This window comes from Onychostruthus taczanowskii, unplaced genomic scaffold (assembly GCF_017590055.1).
Source record: "Onychostruthus taczanowskii isolate IOZ18803 unplaced genomic scaffold, ASM1759005v1 scaffold46, whole genome shotgun sequence".
NCBI lineage: Eukaryota > Metazoa > Chordata > Aves > Passeriformes > Passeridae > Onychostruthus > Onychostruthus taczanowskii.
Genome location: NW_024502125.1, coordinates 5965930 through 5983454, shown reverse-complemented (window position 1 = coordinate 5983454; position 17525 = coordinate 5965930). Strand labels below are relative to the sequence as shown.

At 42.4% G+C, this 17525-nt stretch overlaps 1 protein-coding gene across 1 annotated transcript; it reads left to right on the top strand.

The window, feature by feature from the left end:
- Window positions 1-316: 316 nt before the first annotated feature.
- On the top strand, window positions 317-5850 carry F2RL1 (F2R like trypsin receptor 1). The gene is made up of 2 exons (XM_041414701.1): window positions 317-438; window positions 4414-5850. The coding sequence occupies exons 1-2, from the start codon at window positions 360-362 to the stop codon at window positions 5514-5516; spliced, it is 1182 nt and encodes a 393-aa protein (XP_041270635.1). The 5' UTR covers window positions 317-359; the 3' UTR covers window positions 5517-5850.
- The last annotated feature ends 11675 nt before the right edge of the window (window positions 5851-17525 follow it).

Sequence of the window (17525 nt, the reverse complement as noted above, 5' to 3'; positions counted from 1 at the left end):
CTCACAGCGGACACAGGGGACGGGCGACCGCGGGCGCAGCGTGAGCAGGGTAAGAGCCGGGACCCCCGGGAGCCGCTCCCGAGCGGTTGCCAGGCACGGCCTGACGGTGACCAACAGGCTGCGGGGGCTGCGGCGGACCCGCCGTTTTGCGCCGGGCGGAACGGAGCCAGCGGCCACCGACGCCCACCATTTCGGGGACAGCGCCGCCACCCTCCGCCGTGAGGGAAGGGCCTAGCCTAGCCCCGCCCGCCGCGGGGCTGGTCCTGCGCCCGGCCGCGCCCTCCGCCCCGCCCCGCTCAGGTATCAGGTGAACCGGGTCAGGAGTGCGGGTGGAGTGGCGGTGGCCGGAGTGTGGAGAGATGGCTGCACGTCGTGAGTTGTGCCTGGTGCTGCTGCTGCTGTTCAGTGTGCTCCTGGGACCTGCCGCCACTGCTGAAGGTGAGAGGAGCGGCATGAGCTGCCCGCTCGGCTGGCATCAGCGGGGCGGCCAGCGCGGCACCCCCGGCGGGCTCGGCCGCCCCTCAGCCGCAGGCGCGGCACGGCGGGGCGCTCGGCGGGGCAGATGTCTGGCCTGGCTGGGATTCGGCGAGTCCGGAGCGTACGGGGCGGGGTTCCGCGGAGCTGAGGGGGTCGGAAAGCTCGTGCGGGTGGCAGTGTGGCTGCCGGGACCCGCGGGCGGGCTCCCCGGGCGGGAGGGAAAGCGCTTCACGGGCGGGCAGCCGGGCGCGGCGAGCAGCTCCCTCAGGGCTTGTGGCACGCGTGGGGCTTGGCTTCACCCGCCCTGCAGAGAATCGTGGAATGGTCTAGCTTGGAAGGGACGGTAAAGTTCCCATCTAATTCCAACCCCTTCCACCCTGCCACGGCTCTAGTTTCCACTAGACCAGGCTGCTTAGAGCCCCGTCTAGTCTAGCCTTGAATACTGCCACGGACGGGGCATCCACAACTTCTCTGGGCAGCCTGTTCCAGCCCCTCACCACTCTCACATAACGAGTTTCTTCCTACTGTCTAGTCTAAATCTACTCTTTTTCCATTTGAAACTATTTCGTCTGGTCCTGTCACTTAGTAGCCTTGTAAAACGCCCCTGTCCAACCTTCTTGCAGTCCCCTTCCCGCCTCCCCTTGCGATAAACATGAAAAAACTTTAAAGAACATGTTCTTGGCTTTTTCCCTGATCTAAAAAGCTAGGATTCTTGTTAAATTTTTAGTCTGTGCTATTGCTTATTGAACGTAAGTGCAGTTTGAAGAAAAAAACCTAAACATTCGTATTAATATTTCACTGCATTAAGTTAATTTTTCGCCACGTTTTATAATAAACCCCATTGCCATATTTGTGCATACCTTTTCACTGTGTCCTTCCATATTTCATTTACCGGGCTTATTTACCTAATAAAATCATACACGTAAAGATTGTGCAAATATTGAAGCCAAGCGTAGGATATACGTTGTATACGTATTGAAGCCAAACATGCATCATATTTTCTCAAGGGATGGATGCCAGGTAGCTGCTAATTGTGTTCTTCAGAGTGGAGTTCCTGAAATTAAGCTGCCATTTAGCCTATTTGTCTGACCTGGACGGAGTGAGGAATTTGGAATTCTTGGGGAAGAGGGAGAGAGGTTACAGATCCAAAAACCAGGATAATCTTAAATTTAGTCCTGTTGGCAGTATTACTACCATGAGTAAACTAGTTAATTTTTGGATACACCGTGCTGCTGTCACTTTTGTGTCTGCAGGGTAGGCATAATACTGTGTTTGGTATGTAGTGGGTTAAGTCTTCTGGACAAATGGCAAAGGTGTTGAAACAGTCTTTTGTGGGAGGAGAGAGTACGCTTTTCCCGTGGGCAGATTAGCAAGTCAACTGCATTCTCTGTATGTGAGTCAAGCAGGGTGAAACTAGTCTTGGAAAAGAGCTCGATTGTTATGGAAAACGGCAAGTGGTGAATGAGTAAGGAAAGGATGTAGAAATGCGCATACCTATCAAAGGATTGGCTGCTCAGTGAGGGAGTGTTAACTGCAGGGAAACAGGACAGTCTCCTTATATGTATAGATTGCTAGCTGGACTGAAAAAAACTGCCCAGTATATTTTGAGGCTCGAATTAAAGTCAGCTTAAAAAATACTTGGTCTGTGAAATCAGTATATCCTACAAAGTAGAATAAAACAAACCTTTGTCTCTGTTCTGACACTCTTTCAGTACAAAGTCCTGTCTGTGGTTCAGGTATCTGTGCAACCACTTTAGTGTACCTCTTACTGTAGTGTCTCGCACTAACAATTTAGAACTTTTTGATGAGGCTTTTTTTTTTCACCTAACCTCTGAACTTCAATTACAAAGCATTGCTTTATGTCTGATCACAAAACTTCAGTAATAACGAAGTGGTAGTATTTACTTTTCTAGTTCTCTACAATAATTTGAGTCTTTGGAATAGAATGAAAAGAGCATTACTTGAATTTGATGGTATCGACCACTTTCTGATGGACAGGTACTTAACATAGCACTGTATGGTGCATTTTATTACTGTATCCTGATCATTGCTATCAACCTAGTCTATAGGGTCTGCTTCCAAGCGTCTCCAGGATCATCCTCAGCTAAGCTGTGAGCCTAAGAAAATCAGCATTGCTTAGCTCATTATCACTTCAGTATCTGGTGTCTGTAAGCTGTGTCCTTTAGGGTGGCTTCATGAGTTCTCCTATTCACAGCTCAGCTTAGGGAACTAGGATTGCTGCATTATAATTCAATTTTGCAGTCTTGAACAGTATTGCTGATGTGATCGTGGGGATTGAATGTATGAACAGAGAATTTTTATAATTCTGCTTTGTTTGTTGTAATTATACCACATATAGACCAAAATTACTATTTGGCATTTGAATTAATTTTCTTTAGGATGGTAGTTTTGTTAGTATAATTTAAGCCTCTGTCTTCATGCAATCTACTGCAAAGATTTGTCCACGTCATTGTAGAGGCAAAAAGTTTTCTTGCATCTCAGTTTTTCAGAGAAGGCTGCTTGGGCCTGGAGATTAAGTGCTCAAGTGAATCTAAGTTAACTTAATTCAAAACTCTGAAGAGTGTCAATATTTCTGTATGCATTTTCAGTCTAGACAGGAATCTAATGCTGTACATCAGACTTTTGCAGTTGTAATTTGAAGGGAACAGCTGTCTAAAGTGGGCTGCTTTGTTGAATCTATACTGAGAAACACACACTTGTGTATTTACATATTTCTTGTGTAAGAATTCTTTAAAATGTAAGGTGGAAGTATTTTTTCATTTGGAATTGTGTTTTTTTTTTAACAAAGGGGCAGGCTGTGCTTCAACATTGTTCATGGCTGCTCACTGTTCAGGTATTCAAAAAGAGTTTTTATATTACAAATGGGGGGCTTTGGCTAAACAAATCCACAACTGTTGATAGAAAGTTTAGAAATAATCCTCCCTAAGCCGGTCAGTTTCCATGTCATGGGTGTCTATAGGTGAATGTCTGACTTTTCAGAATGGTGTGGATTCCAGGACATTGCTTGTGCATTTTAGCCTGCTAGCAGAGGAGAACTGTGCTGTGTGTGCAGGAGTTCTGAACTGGGCTGTTCAAAGTCTGTCCTACATGACTCGAATCAAGAGCGCCTGCCTCACCCATATGGTTTGTAAGCTCCCACAGCATTTGAAGAGGCAGAGCAAAGCTTATAGTGACAGCAGTTAGTGTATGAAGCAGCCTTAGGTGTCAGCTCTACCACCTGATAGTTGGAGGAAAAACCACAGGGAGCGACTCTCCTGAAGGAGACCCCCGATGAGGACCGTATTGCAGCTTCATGCACACAGTTGGTGTGTTCAAATTTCTGTTCAGATACACTGTAATGTGTGGCATGCCCTAGAGATTATTTGAGCATGGCTTTGGACATGGTGTTCCGTCTTTCAGTTTTAGTTTGTCTGAAGGTATTTTACTGCATACCTGATTTTTGGGCCATCTAAAGTGGAAAAGCTTCTACTGCAGTTAAGTTAGCCTGCTGTGACGTTCGTTCTCTAAGTCCCGGCACTCAGGTGATCTGGTGCGCTGTGTGAAAAGCTAATGGTGCCCTGGGGTAGTTGGAGCAGTTTCTGCTGTAACTGTTCAAGTGGTAGGAGCACCTGACAGCCCATTTTAACAAGGCATTTTTAATATCACTGGTGACATGGAGAAGTGTTTTGGTTTCTGGTAGAATCCTTGAATTCTTGAAGGGATAAAGGTTGTCATTTGGATAATAAATTTAAAAGAAAGGGAAGATAAATTATCAAGTGTTTGAATAAACAATTTTTTTCCTGTTGATAAGGCTGTCTTATAAATGTTCAGAGCAAATTGCTGCATCTAGTTTATTTTTTAAAAGGGCAAAAAGTCTGTACTTCTACACCAATAACAACTTTTTTTTTTTTTTTTTTTTTTTTTTTTTAATTTTAGAGAATAATGGCTCCATCAAACCAAAAGGAAGAAGTTTCATTGGGTATAAGGTTCCAAATGCAAATAATTCTGAAGAGTTATATGAGGTGGATGAATTTGTAGCAGAAGTCCTCACAGGAAAGCTGACTACAGTTTTTATTCCCATTGTTTATGTCTTTGTCTTTATAATTGGTTTGCCAAGCAATGCTATGGCCCTCTGGGTCTTTTTTTTCCGAACAAAGAAGAAACATCCAGCTGTGATTTATATGGTTAACTTGGCATTGGCAGACCTTCTTTTTATTGTCTGGTTCCCTCTGAAGATTTCATACCATCTAAATGGCAATAACTGGCTATTTGGCGAAGGTCTCTGCAAAGTATTTGTTGGGTTTTTCTATGGAAATATGTACTGTTCCATCCTCTTCATGACATGTCTCAGTGTGCAACGGTATTGGGTTGTAGTGAACCCCATAGTGCATTCAAAAAAGAAATCAGAAATTGCTTTGGGCATCTCCATTGCTATCTGGATACTGATTTTGTTGGGCACCATACCATTGTATCTTTTTAATCAGACAGCATATATTTCAAATCTTAACATTACAACCTGCCATGATGTGTTGCCTGAAAATGTTTCAGCTCATGATATGTTCAGTTACTTCCTCTCACTTGCAATTGGACTCTTCTTAATCCCAGCTATCATCACTGCTGTTGCATACATTCTAATGATTAAGACCCTGAGTGCTTCCATCATAGATGTTAGCACTGGGAAGAAACGAAAAAGAGCAATCAAACTCATTATTGTTGTCCTGTCCATGTATCTCATCTGTTTTACACCTAGCAATGTGCTGATTATTGTGCACTATTCACTCCTCAAAGCCTACAGCCAGAGCCATCTGTATGTGTGGTACATAACTGCACTGTGTCTTTCCGCTTTGAATAGTGGTATTGATCCTTTCATCTATTACTATATTTCAAAAGACTTCAGAGACAACCTTAAATATGCTCTTCTTTGCCGAAGTGTGCGAACTACACAGAGGATGCAAGTGTCTCTCTCATCAGGCAGGTACCCCAAGAAATCAAATTCTTATACTTCAAACTCAAGTAGGACCACTAAATCAACCTACTGAGTTTAATCTTGGAAAAGTGAACTTTTGTTATTACTGATGAAAGGATGTGAGTGACAATGGACTTACTTTGTACAAGAGAGTCTGAAGAAACACCTCTGCATTTTAATTACATTGAAGTCTGGAATTTGGAACTGACAGTTGCTTATTCTGTGTAGCAATCATAAGCAGATAAATCTTCCTGGGAAACTGGGAAAAAAAAAGAAGACATTTCAGATGCCGTGCTGGAAAATGCTGCTGACCTGGAAGTGAGGCTCAAGACATTCTTGTTGAATATAAAAGTTGCTAAAAAAACAAAATGTCTCTGGAATATTATGCAGTATTGTTAGTATTTGTAATTAGCAGGAAAATCTGTTTTGTTTTGTTTAGCTGTAACTGTAATGTATTAAGCATCTGAACAGATTGTGTGTATAGGACCTTGCTCTGTGTACCTGCTTACACTGAACATCATTTGAAACTGTAGAGAAAAATAGAGGAGAATCCACTTCACCATCTTGTATTAAACTGCTTATTATCTTTGGTATAATATATGTTATATATTGTTTTCCAAGTTACTGTGCTGTAAATACTAACATAGCAAAAACCTGTGTTATCCTATTTGAGGTGACAAGCTGATCTTATCACCTAGCACTGGGTTAAAATGTTAGTTGAGATTATCCACTGTTACTTAACATTTGCCAGTACATGATCTTATATGGGGATATACAACAAAGTTTTAATGGATAGCTATTTGATTTTATAAAATGTGCCTTGTATTTTTTAAGACATCTAAATAAGATTTTTTTTTTATAACACATTTGAGTTGAGTGTTTTCTTTAGTTCTTTCACATGCACTTCAAAAATAGTTCAACTTTGCTAGTTCAGCTTGCCTGGCTTCACATAACAAAGATGATATTCCTAACAATTATTACAAGCATAACAACTGTAGCTGTAATGTCTAAATGGGTAGAGTAAAATTTACCTAGTGACACATTTGTTTGGAGAGAAATGAAAGTAGGATGTTTTGTGATAGTATTTCAGAGGACCAAGCTAAAATAGCAATGTATATTAACATATGTCTCATTAAGGAGTGGAGAGTTTACTCCAGCTGTAGATGACATGGAACACAAATGCTTCTCAGACATAAATAGTTTTCTGTTCCTGTTTCCTGACAAATGCAGGGAAATAATTGCATATTTATTACTGAACTGAGGGTGTTAGCACCCTTAACTGGAAAATGAATGTACATAGGAGGCCACAGTTCACTGGAGGAATTTGAAATTAAGAGAATTAAACTGTCTTCACAAAAGGCTGTCTGAACTCTTACTGTAGTCTGTTCCCTTTATTATGCTAAACAGTATCCTTCCTGCTCTATATGCAGTAGTGAGTAATATGAAGAAAGGGCATCCAGTTCATGTACTTACAGACCTACCTGTGCTCTGTCAGGAGTACAAAGGTTATAGGTTATATGTTGTAAAGATGATAGATTGTCAGTGTCCACAAGTCTCCGCAAAGAGACTGGTCATGCTTCACAGATGACTGTTAAATGTCTAAAATATGACATGCTTAATATAGCTTGTCTTTTGTGGAACAAGATTTATTTCTTGCATTATTTAATCAGAAGTGCACTAAGCACTGTGTGTATATCTATACTCTGTTTCTTTCCTGTCATTCCTTTCAAATAATTAGACAACTTTGTTGCAGCTCCTGTGAAGGAAAGTGCTGATCCTCTTGACCATTTCTCCCTTCTAGCTTTCACCTGCAGGTTGGCAAAGCAGGCTGCAGTGAAGGGTCTTTCATACCTGTGGCAACAGTGGAGGTCTGCCAATGGCACAAGTGGGAATTAGATGATAGTGCAGTATGTTGAAAACTTCTTGAGAAAGAAGGTCTAATAAATAGAATGATTTCTTTTTAAAGAAAGATGTATGGGGCTGTATGATATGTGACAGATTTTGGAGAATACTATTCAAAGAGCTCACAGTCATTTAAGTGAAGCTTTCCCTCTGTGTAGCTATTTTGCAAGTCCTTATCCTGAATTTAGCATGAATTAGTTTGCTTCAATTAACAAAGCAGACTAGGGTGGTGGTTCATTCAGTTCCTTGAACTGGCAATTACATGCCTGTGCAGCCAGGTAGTGGCAGGGGAAGAACATATAACCTATGAGGGTGAAGGTGGTTGCTTAAACCTTTTTTGAGAGAAGGGGAGGCTGTACTCTTGGGCAGGGTTGGTTGGTATAAAGGTGATTGTCTTCAGCTTAAAATAAATACATTCCTGAACAGTGCCAGCTTTGCAATTCGAACACTAAGAGAACTGAAAAACTCACCTATTGCTGATTAAAGGTTTAGATGCTAAAAAAATAATCAGTGCAACATTCATGAAGCCATTGAAAATCAGGTGTATTTTATGTGCACCATGTCAGGCTGTCACAAGTAGCTCAAGCTTATGCCACACCTGAGAAGTAGATTAGCCTTTCCCTTAACCCAACTGTGTGATCACGCTGTTTCCTCATACTGTCACAAGCAAGTGTGACCTTGGGGTGGACTGGATCAGTTCTGGGTTAAAGTTAAACCAGGAGGATGGTGAAAAGTTTACTTTTGGCTTGGAACAGTATTTGGTTGTTTTGCTGGATGAGCTCTTCAATTCAGATCAGGAGAGAGGCTCAGACTATCTCACCACCAAAATACTTCCACTGTGCAACTGCAAGGCAAGTCAAAGCACAGTAGCTGCCTAACCTTCCAAGCAGCAGGGAGCAAGCTTCCACCCATGACCATAGGAATGGCGCTGCTCACTCTGGCTCAGGGTAGATCCAGCTCTGCCAGAGTAATCTCACCTGTTCCTCTGGAGGTCAAGCAAGGCATCAACGGAGATGTCAAGAGAACAGCCGGACTGCTGCACATGCACCTGGCCAACATACCAGATGCACAGAAGATGTGGCCAGCACCACTTGTGTGCTGCACTTTGGAGCATAGTTGAAATGTGCTCTGAAGTTCAGAAAAAAAAAGAGACAAAGGCTGGGGCAGCTAAAGTCCTTGCCAGCTGTAAAGAAAGCTGCTGCTGAGCAGGTCTGTCTGACTAGAGAACATGTGTAAGAGCAACAGAAAGAAGTTAGAGGCAGATACTCAGGTACGAGTAAAACCAACACAGCCAAGAATCACATCCCCCATCACAGTGTCTCAAAATCCTACTACCTTCGGCATTAGAATTTCCCTAAGACTAATTTGGCTGGCCTCATTTGAGTGTCATGTTTTCAACCTCACCTTATTCACTTTGAGTCAGGACCCACAGTCTTCATTGGATGGCCCCTCATTCCTAAAGGAGAAGAAAATGTGAAAAAGTCCTTAACTGTCTTGTTCATCCACTTGAAATTTTGTAAGGTAGTATCATGTTCCCTGTTAGGTACTTTGCACATTGAGATGTCATAGCCAGTTCCTTCCCAGTCAGCCACTCAGCAAAAGTTGTTTCCTTTGTCTGAGACATTCCTATTTCTATACACAGTCTCCAAATGACACATAGTATAAGAGCTGTGGATGGTACAGTGATGACTTCTGTTTTGCACTGTGTTGCTTCCCCAATAGCCCTTACTACTCAATGTTGGTTTTATTTTTTTTTCTCCTCCTTAGCATGAGCTGGTATTTTCATGCAGCTGCCTGTAATTACATCTCTCTCTTGACTGGTTACGGTCATTTCACAAGCCATAGTTCCATATGTCAGTTAAAAGTTAAAATGTTAGCAGCAAACTTTTGTTCCTCAGTGCTTTATCATCTTCAGACCATTTATAAATGTGCAGAACAGTACAGGTCTGGCACCACACTGGTGAGTTACTGCCATAGTGAAGACTGACTGTTTTTCTGCTACCGTGTATTTATTTCTTTGCAACTTTCCCTCTTATTCCATGGCTGACTACTTTATTTGAAAGTCTTTGATCAGAAATTTTGCCAAAAAATCTTCTGGAAATATAAGTAGACTGGATATGCTGGATCAGCTTATCTTCACTTGTGCTTGGCCTCTTCTAAGAACTCCATAAAGTTTTTAGGTCCAGAATTCTCTTAACAAAAACAGTGGTGACTTTTACCAGAAAGATCAAGAAATTCCATAGTAATGTCCCTTCTTAGACTCTTCACTGTCTGCTCCGTACACATATTGAGCTCATGGAACTGTATTTTCCTTTACATGTCAGAACCTTTTATTGATTACAACATTGGCTCCCAGTAGTCAAGCAAGTCAGTCAAAAGTCTGGCAAGAGATAGCACACTTCAGTCAGTAATTCAGCTATTTTGTCTAAGTTTTTCATAACTTCTCAATGAGTTCCACCTGTGCTCACCAAGTTAAGCATTCATTTTGTCTTACTGTGGTATGAAAACTGAAGATATTTAGCACATTATAGGCAGTTGTTACTGCCCTGGGAATCAGCAGCATAATGCCTACCTACAATAACAGCTATTTGGGACCTGAGTTTCATTACGGATGTATTTGATCTGTCATAGGCTCTTTGAACACGGTTAATAAACAGCATTGCTCTTAAATATGGCATAAGCACAGTAGTCATCATCATTGTGATTCAACAACAGCCAGGAGGGTATGTATTACCTACATGTTTTGTCTCAGGAGTGATAACCTTCTTTAGGTTTGCAGGTAAACATTCTCCACGCAGTGTTTGCTAGCAGGACCAGTACAACAGGCTGGCTACATAGTCAGCTCTCTGTCATCCGGGCCAAGGGAGGTGGAGATGCTTCAGATAATGGAAAAAAGACTAGAGATTTTGAAGGATGCAAGGAATGCTGTGCAGAGACACTGTGACAACTTCTCTCAATCCCTGAGGACTCACTGATCCAGTGCTAGCTTTTGTGACTTGCACTTTTCTGTCATTGAAGTGTGTCCGCAACCAGCTTTCCTGATGGTCTGGCCAGCTCTTTGGAGGCCAGGAAAAGGGAAAAAGGCCTATTTCCGTGAACATGGAGATAAGCAGGTTCATTATGCTCTCATTAAGTAGATTCATTATGCTCTGGAGTTCATAAAGAACCTGGGATTGTACCTGTGGTATAGAGTCAGCTCAGTAGTACCAAGGACCGCCTGGGTTTGTGACTAAATCCGGTCAGAATCTCCAGTGTCTATGCCTCAGTATAGATGCAGCATTCCAAGTGCAGAGATAGCTAGTGTGTCCACTCCCATGTCTCTGGGTACCCTGCTTTCCTGCCACATAGCTGTTGAATGCTATGTGCAGCTAGTGTCAGTGTGGTACTCACCTGGATACTGCTTTTTGCCAGAGCATAGGAGTGTCCACAGGAGAGAACGAGTTGAATTTCTGATCACCTGACCCATAGCCAGAGCTCTAATGTAGCTGTAACCTAGGGACTGCACCTTCGTGGTGGAGCTTGCTACACTTGGTCTCCATGGCATTATTGTGGGTGTTGTAAAGCAGAGTCCTGCTGCCAAAGTTAGGTCTGTATTTGGAGGTCTGCATGTCAGCAACATGGTCTGCAGATAGCACACATGGACTAAGCCTCAATCCTTTGTTTCAAAAGTGTTGGTAATATGCAGTAAAGAGCATGAATGAGCACTTGTATAATGAAGCAAAGCAACAAAATGTAGGAGGAGAAGAAAAGCTTAAATTTGACCAGTCTACATATGGAACTTGAGAAATGCCCCAATAACAACTCTCAGCTCTATGAGTAGGTCACCTCCAGATATTACAGCTCCCATGACCAGTCAGTTATTGCAGAGATCTCTGATGAAACAATGGGCAGGATGGATGTTTGTGTTTTAAAATAGTTCTAAAAATCAATGTATAGTAATTCTAAGGCTGGCAGGATTTTAATTGTCAAGCATGCAACAAGTGGTGAATGCTCTGTCTGAGAACAAACATGACTGGCATGAGTGGATATCTCTGTTGCATTATCACCTACATTTGGTTCAGCAACTGTACTCCAGCTTGTGCTTCACCTTCAAGAAGCAAACTGCTGGGGACAGAGTTCAGTATGTTTGAGTCTGAAGCACTGTTTATTTGATAATATCCTTTCCCCTCCCTTCCCCAGTTTATAGTGTCTTAATGGCTTTTAATGGCCATGTGATCTCTTGGAGAGGAGATTAATACTCTTCCACAGTTCATGGTACGTATATAGTTCCTGTTGCTTAGTAAGGGCTTTGTTCAGGGAAGTCTTGAACATTTGGGCTATGCTGCCTTTCATTATATGGCAGTGTAGCAGTGCAGAACATCATCAGTATTCATGCTTTCTCCACAGAGTCTGAGTTCAGGACATTAGGTATTCATAGTGTTGTGGTCCAGCAGCTGGGTCTGTGCTTCCCCAGCTGAATGAGTGCTGTGGGGACTGCTCTGTCACATAATCCTGTGGACTGCAGCAAGTGGAGAGGTAGAGCTTGTTTGGATGGAGCCTGTGTCTGCGGGTAAAACAAGGAGATATGCTGCTTCTTTGGAGAGGCTAATCCACTAATTAAGAGGAAATAAATGAAATAATTAACTTGAAGAACATAAAAGATAAAATGTGATGGGTAGAAGGAGTTACCTTAATGTACTTAAGAGTGTCCTGTGTCATGCATTTACAAAAGCCAGGCAGATATAAAGAAAACACCAGAAGCAGTCGAGGAGCCAAAATGGCTGCATTGTCTCAGGAGGGAGCGCCACACTGTGGTGTTCCCTGTATTTAGCTGGCGGTGCATCAGGAATAGCGCATACTTTCAGACTGACACAACACGACCCTTGACATTTCACCTTCAAATCCCAGTCTGGCAAACCTGTCTAGCTTTCTGTGAGTAGCTGAGCTGAACAACATGGTTTAAAGTGTAAAAGTATCTAGGACAAGCCCCTAGCACTAATTCAGGGCATATTGGAGGCAAGTGGTGCTGTATCCCATTCAAATGAAGTTGCCTGGTTTGGTTTGAAGTCACTAATGTGTCTCCATTAATTTCAGGAGCACAGCTGGAAGTGCTCGGGGTGGCTGTGTTGTAGTGATATTATTTGTGAGCTGGGGTGAAGAGTGATTTGATGGTGAAATGAAATGATGAAAGGAAGTTATGGAACTGCTCTGTCATAATTTATGAAGACTGTTTTGTGTGTATTAGGCTGGTTGCCTGGAAGCTCCCTATGTCACTATGACTAAATAGGCAGTCATGAATACTACAACAATAGCCAGTAAGATGATCCTCAGTAAATGAGTGACTGCCAGACCCTGGGTGAGCAGACAAGGCTGCAGAGCCTTGCAGCACTCCCAGTAAGCATGGCATTTTGGTTGGCAGGGTCAGCAATGGAGATGACAAAGGAAGTCTCTAAAGGTGATGGCTGGTGAACTGCTTGTTAAGGGTCTCTTTGGTCTGATGTGTCTGAAGAATGCAGATGCCTTTGTTCAGGTTTGCTATTGAAGGATGTAGAGTTCCAGCATCAGCAAAAGTCAGTCCACAGTGAGCCCTGTGTAATCAAATTCTGCAGCTTGAGCCAAGAAGGTGCTGAGGAAGCAATGGCAACAGGAAGCAATGGAACTGCAATGGAAGAGAGAGGGTCCACTGCCAGCTACCTTCAGTTTGTGCTATAGCAGGGTATGGGCAGGTGGATGCAGAAGGTTCTGTCTGTAGGACATGGGATAGCAGAGTGGAGATAGCTCTGCCAGACACGGGGAAATGGCAGTGCCTGACTTTGCTGAGGTCATGGCTTCCACTGCTTACACCTCAAATCAAGACAGCAGGCCTTTAGAAAAGAGACATGTCAGCAGCCCTCCTGTTTCAAGAGTTGTGTGGTTTAAGTTTAAACACTGTTTGGCATGAACACCAACCCTAGAGTCACTGCTGTTTGTAGCACCCAAAGACACTGAACCAGACCTGTCAGATGTGATTAGGAAGAGCAAGGGCTCCATAGGGCACTGTGGCTTAAGGACCATTTGTGTTCTTGTTCAGGTAGTGTGAACTCAAGTGTGCACATGGCACACATCCTATGCCAGCTGATGCACTGTTTCCTTTAGCATGAACTCATGGTACCTCTTTGCTGAGCAATTAATTCCTCCTTCAAAGTGAAAGTTCCTCACAGTTTGTAATCAGAAGTGAACTCAAGACACACATCTCTGCTTTGGTATCTTAGCATCCTAAACGATCCTAAGCAGACAGCCTCTTTCCTCCTGCCCAGAGCAGCTGCTTCCCCATGGGGAGCCAAAGCCATTGCACTAAAGTCAGAGATGCAAGGTCTGTGACTCTTGATGTTTCCCTGGAGTAGACAACCCCCTTGAGATCACACCCACACTCTTGTTGTATCAGCCTAGCTTCAGGAAGCTTGCAGTGCTGGGAAATGGTGCTGTCTGGGGCAGACAAGAGGGTCACGGCATGGTGCAGGACCATGGCCTCTTAGCGAAGGGGGAGAGGTACGTGCCACATGCCCACCAAGCTGTCAGTCCAAGCCCAAGGAGGTCGGTGGTATTCAGGAACTAGCTGAGGACTCTGTCGATCATCAGGGGAAAGAGTGTTACATACAGGATCATGCTTTGTTTAATTTTCTGAGTACCTGCAAACAGAGCTGATTAAAGGCTCCCTCTTCTGTTTCTAACTGTTGTTGCACACTGTTTAACAAACTAGCGTGAAAGACAATCCCGTTTCCGTGTGCTGTGTTATATTTTGTAATTCCCCATTTCAAAATACACACACATATCTGATGTAAGAGAAGAAGAAGGACTTAACAGATGATATTAAATATCCCTGATAGGTTTGGGATCAGAGAAGCAGGTTGCTGGGGAGATATGGGGCTCCTGGAGTGTAACTTTCAAAAAAGAATAGTCTCACAAAATCTTTCAATCTCCTTCGTTTTTTCTCAGATTTGAAACACTTCTAAAATCAAAGCTTCAAAGCATAAGATTATCTGAGCAAGAAGAAATGTTTCTGTCTAAGTCTTGTAATCCCCAGATTTCTGGAATAGTATGACATGCAGAAGTTTATTGTCAGTGATACTTGATTTCTGTCTTTATTTTCACAGCATATGAGCCCGTGTGAAGCTTTCCATTGTGGAAATGTTGCTTCACCTGCAACTTCTACCTGTAACTTAATGCATATTTACCGTGGTCATTGTAGTTACAAATAACTTCATGTTGCTGAGAGTGGTGGCTGAGGCTGCTTCACAAGAGTGGACTCAAGAAAAAGAATGTACTTTTTAAGTAAGAAATCAATCTTTGAGCAAAAGCAGAGCCTTATATGTACTGGTTTTTGCTAGACCATTTATCTGATATAGTTTGGATATTAGGAAAAAGTTTTTTACATAAGGAGTGATAAAGTACTGGAACTGTCTGCCTGGGGAGGCGGTGGAGTCACCATCGCTGGATGTGTTATAAGAAGACTGGATGTGGCACTCAATGCCATGGTCTAGTTGAGATGTTAGGGCATGGATTGGACTCAACAATCTTGAGGATCTCTTCCAACCTAGTGATTCTGTGGTTCTATGTTATTCTGTGATTCCTCAGTGAGGAATTGTATTACTCTTGCAAGATGCTGCAAGTCCTTGTCTCTTTGATATCACGTGGGCTGGGATGTGTTTCTTAAGCTGCAACCTATTGTGTCAGGTGAGTCAGGAACAACTGAGAGTGGTGGACCTGTCCCATTAGTGGGATTGCATCATTAGAGGAAATGAGAGCGTCTGCCTCTCGTTTTACTGCAGACTTTTCTTGGCAGTAACCTGAAGAATGAAAAATGGGGAAAGCCTCAGCTCAGTTGCCTGACAAAAAAAATACACACTTTGTTATATCATTTAGGAACTTCCCACAGATCAGCAAAATCTGTAATTTATTGGAAAGTTCCGTGAGTGGCATAATTTTACAAACATCCCTACAATAAAAGGCATCAGTGCCTGTTATTGTTCAATGACCACTGGAAGATACAACACGTGTAATTAATAAAGGTGCCATAATTATAGAGCTGTACAATTAAGGCAGCAATCACTACTCATATAATACTAGTTTCTGACATACTTCTGCCAGAGTATGGCTCCGAGGAATCTTAACAACCTCAGGTATTTGAGATTGCTTCTTTTTATCTGAAAATAATGATACTTTCACTTTTGTACCAAAAGGAACATATTTAAATATCCAACTCAACACAATAGAAAGAAGATAGAAGCATAAACTTGCTCCTGCAAACCGACCAGCCTCTTACATCTGCCAATTACCCCAAGAAACCAGAATGTTCTAGAAAAAGAGAACAAGTAGGGATGGTGATATCATCAAGCTTTTTAATTCAGGAATGGTAGTGTTTTGTATCATCAAAAGTACACCTAAAACCTCATTTAACACCAGTCTCTGCATATGTGTCAGTGTACTGTCCTGCTTTTACTGGAGATAACAGAGTGACAATGAACTTTAAAACAACCTTGAAATGATGACAAAAGAGTTAGTTTGGAAAAGACTTTCCATTCAGGTAAAATCCAAAAACACTGCAAAAAAAGGCAAAAAAACTCCAAACCAAATGAAACAAACAAACAAAAAACAACCCACAAAAAAACAAAACAAAACAAACAAACAAAAAAAACCAAAACAAAACAAAAAAAACCCAAACAAAAAACCAACTTTGCAGGGGAAGTAAAAGCATCAATTTTAAAATGTTGCACAAAATGTTAGTCGCTGATGTTCTCTTTTTCAAAACTCAGGGACTCTGATATTTTCAAATATCTGAAAAGCGAACAACAGAAATTCATGTGAATCTGATTATGATGGAATTTCTGTTCAGAGTGATATATGTCTCTTAGAAGGTACAATATTAATGTTATTAAACTCTCAGGTATAACAGATGAGATGTGGAGAACTTACTGCAATCGGAGAGTTTGAATGCAACCTGTACAATGTCCTCTAGTTAAGAAAGAGTTTAAATGGTATTTAAACTCTTTAAAGTAAAGAGAAGACACACTGATAAAAGGTGTAATACTGTTCAGCATGGCAGGGTGGAGATGAGGAGGAGGCTGTGAATGTAACTCAAGCTTCTTCAAGACTTTGTAACAGAAGTACTTGGGAAATGGAGCAAGAGCTCCATTAATAATAAAACATAACATCCTTTCAGAAGGCAATAGAGCAAAGGATTTGTGGATGACTGCTCTGTTTTCTACAGCAGACATGATGTCTTATTTTAGTGGGACATCGACAGTGCACATTTAAGTGTAATTGCTTTGTAGGCTTTCTATCCTTCAAAACTCTTACTCACCCATTTTAACTCACTTTGGTGATTTTATTTCCCTTTTTTCCAAATTTTGATGATATATTTTAACCATGATGTGTATTGGTTGAGTAATAGTTCTGCAATAACCTGTGTTTGCTTGATCTCTTCCAACATCTGTGTCTTTGGTTTTATGCACTGAAGGTGTTTTTGTTTTGTTTTTTTTTTCCCCATTCACACTATTTTTTCCCCATTCACACTAATTTTGTGCATCTAATGTAGCAGACTTGAAAGTGAGCTAACTGATCACCCACAGAAAGCAGTCTTCCTGTAGCAGGATGATGGGAAATGATGCACAACCTTGTAAGAATCTCATGCTGCAGTCTGAGATATGATGAAGGCTACTAGAGCCAGGGGAGTCCTTGGCAAATGCAGGGGCTGAAAGGCTTCAAGTGTTATTTGTGGGAGGTGCAGAAGCAGGGATAAAAACAGCAAGGAGAAGTGAAACAGAGGACTCAGAAGAGCAGTACCCAGCAAGTGCTGGCAAAGGCTTGAGAACATGTTTGTGCTCTTTCCAGGGACACAAGTGCAAGTGCATTCTCTGTCACCATGCTGGACTTACACCTAGCCTCTTGGCAACAGACACCAGGTGGCACAGGGCTGTGGTATGAGATTGGCAGTGTGCGGCCAGGGTGTGAGCCAGGAGACCAACAGGAAGCCCAGGGACCATCACATTGTTTGACATGAAAGAGCTCCCTGACGGGCCAGGTGTGGCTGGCATGAGGTATGGCTTGCACATGGTACCTGCCAGGGCACCAGGAACTCCTGCTACTGCCCTGCAAAGGGAGGGATGGAGGCACAACAGAAAGGGTGGTGCATCTTGCTGATACACTGGAGTGTGTCTACACA

Bases quoted from the DNA above. Each gene is read 5' to 3' on its own strand.
- F2RL1 (XM_041414701.1), top strand. From the start codon at position 360: ATGGCTGCACGTCGTGAGTTGTGCCTGGTGCTGCTGCTGCTGTTCAGT. The intron at 439-4,413 runs GTGAGAGGAGCG...TTTTAATTTTAG, and splicing joins ACCTGCCGCCACTGCTGAAG to AGAATAATGGCTCCATCAAA.